Source organism: Mesitornis unicolor, unplaced genomic scaffold (genome assembly GCF_000695765.1).
Source record: "Mesitornis unicolor isolate BGI_N332 unplaced genomic scaffold, ASM69576v1 scaffold14953, whole genome shotgun sequence".
Taxonomy (NCBI): Eukaryota; Metazoa; Chordata; class Aves; order Mesitornithiformes; family Mesitornithidae; genus Mesitornis; species Mesitornis unicolor.
The window spans coordinates 31,966-40,592 of record NW_010176819.1 but is presented as its reverse complement, the minus strand read 5'-3'; the positions used below and the strand labels follow the sequence as shown (position 1 = coordinate 40,592).

The window sequence follows — 8,627 nt, the reverse complement described above, 5'->3', positions numbered from 1 at the left end:
CTCAAATTGGGCTCCCCTGGATGTGGGTGAGAGAGAGAGAGCAAGGAGGCAGCCATGGGACACACGTGTCCCCATCCCCTGCCATAGGGCGCAGGGCAGGAGGGCTGAGGACCAGCCACCTGCCTGCACTGGTGGCCATTACCTGCCACCAAGGTCCCTGCTGAACTTTGGGTGGCCGTGAGGGTAGACTCTTTGCAATATTTTGCCCCAGGTGGTTATTTTGCTTTGCTGGGGGTGTGTACAGAGCCACCAAGTTCCAGATGGGGAATAATTGATTTTGGGGAGCATAGGGCCCAGCTGGTTCCTGCATGGGTCTGTGCGGTTTGGGGAGCATGAGAAAAGTAGTTGTGCATTTTGTACCATTGCTGTGGCAGAAATAGCTCTCAAAGGGGGTCCAGTGACACCTGCATTCAAGTCCACTTTTCTTGCCCTGACATTCCCGAGGTCCATTTCACCTCTGCAGGCAGGTTGGAGAGGGACGTGTTCAGATTTAGCTTTTTTGTGGCTAGCAGCTATACCCAAGTGACTGTGGAGCTGGGCCTTCGAGGCTGGTCTTTTTTTTGTTGTTTTCTTGAAAAAACAGTGACAGAATTTCCCAAAAAGGGAGGTAGACACCCCCCAAGAACAGATTTCCCAATATTTATTTTATTTTAAATGCAGAGTGTTATTATACCCTTCGGCCTCCCAGACCCTTAATTAAGTGGTGCAGTGCAAGCCTCCCCGGGTTTGGCAGCGGTGTGGGGCGCTATGTTTGTGCACCAAATCTGCCAGCATTGAAATTTGGGGGGTTTTCTGGCATACAACAGGCTGGCGTCACTCCGGACAGGGCGGCGACTGGCTGGGAGTGGGGGTGGGGGTGGAAAAAATAGACCTTATATCCTGGCAGGGCAGCAGCAGAGCAAATCTGTGCCGGCTGACTCCACGGGTAGCCATCAGTGCTGCGGCAGGGTAAGCTTGGTGCTGCTTTTCCCAGCCAGGTTGTGCATGGCTGTCTAGAGCTTTGCAGGGTGACAGGGGTTGCTTGGGTTGCTGGTGGGCCTGGATGCTGCTTTTAGCCCTTTCCTGGGTCTTGCAGCTTCGTTAAGTGCTTGAGGCTCAGCTGGAGGGGATGTGCCTTGCTGCACAGCCAGAGAAACTCACTTGTGGCCAGTTGTTTTCAAGCCTGAGTTAAACAAAGATGGGGAAACTTCAAGTGCAGATTAATATAACAGTAACTCCCCTCAAACCTCAGCATGGCTGTTGATGGGTTTAGCTGGAGTAAGGGTATGAAAAAGGAAGGCTAATGGGCCTGGTTAAGCCCTGGGGAGATGCTGGGTGCGTGCTTCCCAGGATGGAGTCTGAGGCACTGCAGGAAGGGTCGGCCATGCTTCCTCTTGGGGCAGGTTTGGAGGAGGGCAGGCTGGACTTTGGTGCTTAGGGAGTGTAGCTTGAGCCTGCCCAGAGCCAAGTTTCCCCCAGATATGCCTATGGAGGGCTCCTTGCATTGCTGCCTTGCCACTGCTATTTCTGTCAATGTCACACCATAGAAGCTGATTATATTAATTTAATTGTTTGCTTATTTATTTTTCCTTGATATAGTGCAATTCCCAGGGGCATTGCTCCCCTGGGCAGATTCCAAGCAGGTTGCAGGGGTGTGGGAGGGCGGCCACAGTGGGCAGCGCTCCTGCTGGCTGCTCCTGTTGCATCTCCGGCGGGGTTTGGTTTTCCCCATTCGCTTGTAGGTGATGGGGAAGCAAAACTGAGTAGTCCTGGTCAGGGTAAGCAATTCATGTGCTACCGAGTGAAAGTTATTCTTCTGGTACTTTGTGACTTCTTGCAAAACCAAAATGTAATCATGGAAATTGAGGCAGATTAATCTAAAAAAAGAAGGACTTGGGTCTCTGAAGGGGTTGGGTGACTCCATCAAGAGCTGGCTGAGGTCAGCCTTTCTTCTCCCTGCTTGCCTGTGGAGACACAAACGCCCGTATGGTTTGGAGTAGCAATGGTGCTTTCTAGCTGAAAAGCAAGCCCTTGCCATGTTTTGCTGTTCCTAGAGAAAGCAGCCATGAGGACTGCCCTGGTCTTTGCTTGCCTGGTGGGGATGGCCTGCGCCTTTTCGGTGAGTGCCGGGCAGTGGAGGAAGTCCCTTTGTCCCCGTTCGGGCTGGTGAAGGGTGTGCATCAACCCAGTCTTTACCCCAGGTCAAGAGCTGGCTGCGGCGAGCCGAGTCAGACGACTCAGAAGAAAATGCGGTAGGGTCTCGCCCCTCACCCCTGTGCCCAACCCCACATGGCATTGGCCTTGAGGGAAGACATTTCAGTCATTTCCGTACCCAGGCCCCCAGGCTGATGGGATTTACACCTTTCTCCTCCTGGTAGGTGTTCAAGAACAGGCACCGGTATTACCTGCACAGATATGCCTACATGCATCCCCCACAGCGACGGTACCAGGTGGGTGCTTCAGAGGGACTGCTTATGCTTTCACTGTCTGCCAAATACTGAGCTGTCAGCCCAAATGAGATGAGGGGGCACAGTCTGCGCCCTGCCAGCCACTGGCCTACAGGGCTGGACTGAGACTATTGCACTTGTGACACCAATGGAGATCTGCCAGCTTGGCTACAGCTTGGTTTTCTCTCTCCTTAGGGCAATGACTCATCGGAGGAAGAGGAGGACAGCTCAGAGGGGGAGGACATGGGGGTGAGTATTCCTGCAGCCTTTTTCCCAGCAAACCAGCAGCCTGCAAAACAAATATGGGAATTTCGGAACTTTCTTTGGTTTTGTAGTCTCTGTTCATCAGTATTTGTGGCCCTGACCACCCACAGCCTTGCGCACTGGATGTAACTGGATTTTCTATCCTGGATTATGTTTTTTTTAATTATTTTTTGTTCTTTTTTTAGAGAAGATAGGTGGGGTTCCACCAAACAACCCTGAGACAAACTTTCCGGGTTTCCATTTTCAGTGGCTCAGAAAGGAGCAGGATGGGCCGAAGTGCAGAAGCAGAGAGGCTCAGCCCCCAGGCAAAAGGGGCTGTTAGGGCTCCTTATACCTTCCCCTTTTTGGGTGTGTTGCTCCCACAGAGCTGATAAAATTACTATGGAAAATACAGTTATGCTCTGCATACATGCGTGCAGAGGGACACAAACTGATGCTATATTGAGAAATGCACGTTTGTACCAAGCACTCCAGCTAGTGACTCTGCTTCTGTCCACTGGGTCAATATGAGCTTGGGCACTGCTGCATTTGCAAGAGTCATTCAGGTCCAAAATTAAGGGACAGGGATTACAAAGGTCTCTTGTGCCTCACTGGGCTGCAAACGCTCAAAAATAATCCAGTGCTCTCAAGCACACAGGTGCTTTGAGACAGGGATCTTGTATCTTTGGAAACCTGTATACCAGGCCTATTCACATTTAAAAAAAATAAATTAATTATTTTAATGCCAATTTCAGGGGCCTTTTTAACAGGAGTGTAAGCCTGGGCACCTGGCATTAAAACCAACCTTGGGGCCCTGGGGCCACTATGCAGCACAGGAAGCGCCACCCCCCTCTGCTAGACCTGGCACCTCTCTGCAATTTGCCCCTTTCTGCTTGTTGTTCTTCCCTACCACTGCAATCACTAGGGATAATCTAGAGTAGTGGGATGAGACAGCCAAAGGGGGAATTTCATTCCCAAGGAAGAAATTAAGTGACGTGCAGGAACAGAGTTGCTGTTTGTAGCTACTCCTTTTGTTTCAAGGACATCAGCACAGTGGCCATTCCCAGGCAGGGTTTCTGCATGGCTTTGTGGGTAGGGGGTGGCCAGAAAGGTAAATCATGATGAAAGGCCCCAAGGTCAACAAGGTGTAAACAGCACCATATAACAGCTGCTGGATGTGGGGGAGCATTGCTCCCATCAGCACAGCCAGCTGCACAGTGCAGTTTTAGAGAGGAAAACAGCCTGAGTTTTCACTAGCACCAGATGTACCAGTATTTTAAGCATCTGAGTTTGCCCAAAATGCCAAGGTGTGTGCTTTTTGTCTTGGCATGTAAGCAGTGGGGATAGCCTGCGGCAGGGATGGCAGTGTCCCCATGTTTCCCTTCCACGGCTGGGTTTGTTTGTGGGTGGCAAGGTGCTGCTGCTTCTCCTCCCAGGCTGGGGGCTGGGCAAGCTGCCTTAGTGGTTACTCCAGGCTCTGCTTGCATTTGGGTCATTAATTGTCTTTTTTAGCAGCATGGACTGCTGTGCACATTGCTGAGAGACCTGCTCTGCTGCATGGTCTCTGGGGCCAAGTGGTACTGATGGCTTACTGCTGGTGGGATTGGGGCTCATACCTCATGTGTAGCGTGTAGTGCGCATGTAGTGCACCTGTGGCTTTCTCTGTTTATTGGAAACTGGGAGGGAAAATTTCAAAAGCAAATCTTCATATGCTTTGTTAAGCAAAATGCATAGCCAGAACACCAACACCCAGCTCCAGCCACCACTGCTTAATTGCATGGCTTGGGCTGCCCTCTTGCAGCGTCTTGATTTCAGTCTGGGATGAGATCCATGGGAAAGCAGGAAACTTGGAGCAGTGCCTAAATGGGGATGCTGTGTGCCCCTGTCACTGCTGGAAAGGCTGCTCTCTGCTTCCACTGCTGACCGCCTGCCTCATCCTCTCCCTGTCCCTGCAGGAACAGACCCACGCTGGCACTAAGGCAGCTGGCCACTCTCCCGGAGCAGCCCCTGGGGACAGCCAGAGTGGGCTGGGAGGAGACATTGCATCCCCCCAGGAGGTGCGGTCTGGGGGGCTTGAGGGGAGGACCCATGGTGGAGGTGTTCACTGCATTCCCACTTGCACCCATGGGATGCCCTGCACCCCATTTCTGTTTGGGGACTCGCTGAGCAGGAGGCCCATGGCTAGGCCAAGCTCTGGGACCCAGTGGGAGGGTCAGAAGGGGCACCCCAAAAAGGTAGCCTTACTAATGCATTATTTCCCATTGCCAGGGTAAGGGCTACCAAGGGCCCCAGCAGTGGGGCAGGAATGGTGCTGCTGGCAAGGGAGATGACTCTGAAAATGAAGACAGTGACGAGAATGAGGAGGAGGAGGAGGTGGAGGAGGAAGAAGTAGCTGAGAATGAGAACGCTGTCAATGGCACAAGCACCAACACCACTGAAGGGGCAGACAGACCTCATGGCAACAGCACCATGGCAGCAGAGGAGGAGGAGGGAGAGGAGGAGGAAGAAGAGGAAGAGGAAGAGGAGGAGGAGGAAGAGGAGGAGAAGGAGGAGGAAACTGAAGTCACCACTGTTGCCAGCACCACCAGTGAAGACAGGCTGTCCCAGGCAACCACCACAGAAGATGGGGGACCCACGTATGCCACCACAGCCAGGGAGCAGTGGGAGTATGAGGTGACAGTCAGAGGCCAGGGGGAAAAGGGCACCACCGATGGCAGCTATGGGGAGCAGGATGAGTACATCCACGGGGACAGCTACCGGGCCTACGAGGATGAGTATGGCTACTACAAGGGGCATGGCTATGATGTGTATGGCCAGGATTACTACTACAGCCAGTGAGCGCTTGGGGGTGGCCGTCGTACTGCCCCTCCCCACTCAGGAACATGCATCCGAAGGCTCACTGCAGCTGCTGCGCACCCAAGGGGATGCTAGGTGGCTTGTGGTGCACACCGGCTCCATCCCAGGCTTATTTTTGTATCTCATAAAGCAAAATGAAATAAAAAAACTGAACTGAGCTTGTTCATAGTGAAGGGTTTGCTGCTGAATTTGCTGGGGTCAGTGGGGCCAGCATGGTGCTTGGTGGACTGAGGGGCTACAGGTGCTCAAGCTCCTCAGATAAGGTTTAATCTCTTTATTCCAACTCAGATGTACACAAAAGAGGCTAACTAGGAAAGCTTCTGTAGAGTAGCATCCCCTCTGAAAAATGGAGGGGCATATTTAGGGTCACTGCTGTGGGATTACTGCCGTATTTTATGTAAATCGAGTAGAGCCGATGCGAATTTGCAGTATGTGAGTGATAGTAGCTCCTTAGTCACATGTCTCCCATGGCCTGACGAGACAGCGGACAATATTAATAAAGACATTAATTTATATTTCTGTGCATCACCAACTGTAGATGCATACTGCTATAATGAGAGCTTTGCTTCTGTATCCCTGGGCTGAGCATATGGGTCCCACCAAGGCCAGGCACCTCAAACATGCATTTCAGACACTGGTGCTGCAGCCCAAAACAATCCATGTCTCTCCCAGCCATGCAGCCTCATCCCCAGGGCAAGGTAGAGCTGTCATGGTGACAGTGGTGCACCTGCTCAACTCCTCCATCAGGGATGGGGACGTCCAGCTTGTGGTTCCCAGCACATCCTTGCCCAGAGTCACCTCTCCATAGGAGTGTGGTCCCAGCCACATGGGGATCAGTGCTAGGGATGGGGAAGGACCAAATTCCACTGGGCTTCAAGCAGGGGCCCACATTTAGGAAAAGCAGTGGCTCTTGTGTACCGTGCTGGCTACTGCCACAGGTTATGGTGGGTACTGTGCTGTCCTTGTACTCCTGGAAAAGAAACCTGTGTTCAGCTTCTGATATAGGTCCGACTGCAAAATGATTTTCTATTCTCACAGCAGTGAGCTGCTGGCTATGGTCCAAAGCCACCTCCATGCACCAAAGCTGGGCTGCAGCTGCCAGGGTGGCAGGGGATGCTGCCTGCAGGGTGGGCACTCCTGGGGCCAAGTCTCTCCTGCGGGCACCATGGAGCCCTGCACATGCTCACATCCAGTGGGCAGGACATGAGAGCCTCACCATCCACATCCCCAGATGGTGCCCAAAGACGTCAGGGAACTGGCATGGACAAAGAGCCCTGGCACTGCTGGGGCTGGGTCCTGCTCTCATGGGGTGCCCAGCCTGGCCCCATGTGCGTCAGCCACCCTGGCCCTAGGCACCTAGCCAAAACTCTGTCTCCCAGAGCTGAAGTGTACCAGCCGCTTTGGTACCAAGAGGGGAGCTGTCGACCACAGCCCATGGGAAGGGGGACGTTTCTTCCTGGTTCCAAGGCTTGCTCCCACCTGAGACTGGATGCTGATGGTTTAACCATTTCTGACGTTAATGCAGTGGTCATGCCCACTCTCAGGGTTTGGGTCAGGGCAGGGTGGTAGGTGGGATGGGGGCTGCTGTCACTGTCACTGCAATAAGTGGTTGAGCCAGGCTGGGCGCAGTGGTGGGAACTCCCTTTGGCATACACGTAGGTGACCAGCAATACCACCAAGGCTAGAGGGGGGCAGGAGGACAGTACATACATTGTGCACATCCTTGTAACACCCTCCTGCAGCAAAGGTGGGCTCCAAGGGACCTGTGTCAGCAGTGCATGTTGCTGGTTTTTTTTTTTCCTTTTCTACTGTTCTTCTATTTTGCCCTTACGCCAGGCTTAGCATCGGAGAGGTTGAGTTTGAAACCCGAAAAGCAAGTGTGTGGGGCTACGACATGGCAGTGTCTATTGGCTTCACCAGCACTGCCCTGTGATGACAGTTGTGGCCACAGTCAGACCAGGCTCAGTATATCACCTTTCCATTTCTGCCTCCCTGCCATCTTTCCACGTTGGTCACGGTGAGCATGCTGTGACCCACTGCACTTCCTCTTATCAATAACTGGGCTGGATGCGCGCCATACTAAGATCTGTGCTAATCATCGAGCAATTTCGCCTTCAGAACAGGTATTTATAAACTATACTTTCTGTTTATCCAGCCAGGTGGAACATTTGATAGCTGTCTTCTACCACAAACACATTTTTAGCTGGAAATTACTCCCCCTGGTTAACTGTGGGCACTGCCAGCCCTGACAAATGTCCCTGGGCAGCAGCTGATTGGCTCCACGCACCCGGGGCCAACTTTAAATTTCAGCAAAGTGGGCACAGCCTCCATGGTCTGCTGCTGGGACCTGCCTCTGACAGCGAAAGGTAATCTCCTTACCTAGCTTTCCTGCCCTGTCTCTCTCACCAGTCCTTCAGCTCTGCCCTCCTCAAGCAGGGCATCTCTGACTTTCTGGGTAAGCTGTGGTGGGACAGGGAGGCAGCCTGAACCTTGGCTCTGTGCATCTCTGTGTCGCGCTCTCTCGAGCCTACCTTGCTTTGTACTGCTGAGCTTCCTGCATTACTTTCCTTCAAATGTTTTCTGTAGCAATGCTTCCATGACGAAAATACTTTCCAGGCTGGAACTGCCAGCCACAGCCAGGGCCAATGAGTGAAATGAGAATTATTAGCCAACAGAGCTGTTGAAAACAGTGTGCAAGTTTCTTAATTCAGACTTATGACTGTATGACTTAGCCTGCAGCAGGTTTAGTGGATGTTTAATGAAAATATCCACCCAGACCACTTTGACAGAGAGAGCAAGTTGAGAAGCTTTAATGCCTGGTGTCAAGAGCAACCTGCTCAGTGCTGCTGGCCATGCACATTGCCTTGCTGCACATGGCAATAGCATTGCCTTTGCTGTGAGGGGTGCAGGGAGGCAGAGTGATTCCAACGGGCACTGCAAAGTCCAGGGAAAGCCAGGGTGGCTGGATAACCCTGCCACCATGAGGGATTTGGAATGGCAGGAGCTTTTGGGATGCTGCTGACCAGGACTGTTGGAGATTGCAAGTCCTGGGAAGACAAACTCCGATGATGCTTTGCTTTGTGCCCCCAGGAGCTGTCCAAG

The 8,627-nt window shown here is 52.5% G+C and overlaps 1 protein-coding gene across 1 annotated transcript; it reads left to right on the top strand.

Moving 5' to 3' along the window:
• The first annotated feature begins 2,044 nt into the window (after nt 1–2,044).
• On the top strand, nt 2,045–5,507 carry IBSP (integrin-binding sialoprotein). Its single transcript, XM_010181852.1, has 6 exons — nt 2,045–2,098; nt 2,181–2,231; nt 2,358–2,429; nt 2,622–2,675; nt 4,625–4,726; nt 4,938–5,507. The coding sequence occupies exons 1-6, from the start codon at nt 2,045–2,047 to the stop codon at nt 5,505–5,507; spliced, it is 903 nt and encodes a 300-aa protein (XP_010180154.1).
• The last annotated feature ends 3,120 nt before the right edge of the window (nt 5,508–8,627 follow it).

Bases quoted from the DNA above. Each gene is read 5' to 3' on its own strand.
- IBSP (XM_010181852.1), top strand. From the start codon at position 2,045: ATGAGGACTGCCCTGGTCTTTGCTTGCCTGGTGGGGATGGCCTGCGCC. The intron at 2,676-4,624 runs GTGAGTATTCCT...CTGTCCCTGCAG, and splicing joins CAGAGGGGGAGGACATGGGG to GAACAGACCCACGCTGGCAC. The intron at 4,727-4,937 runs GTGCGGTCTGGG...TCCCATTGCCAG, and splicing joins ACATTGCATCCCCCCAGGAG to GGTAAGGGCTACCAAGGGCC.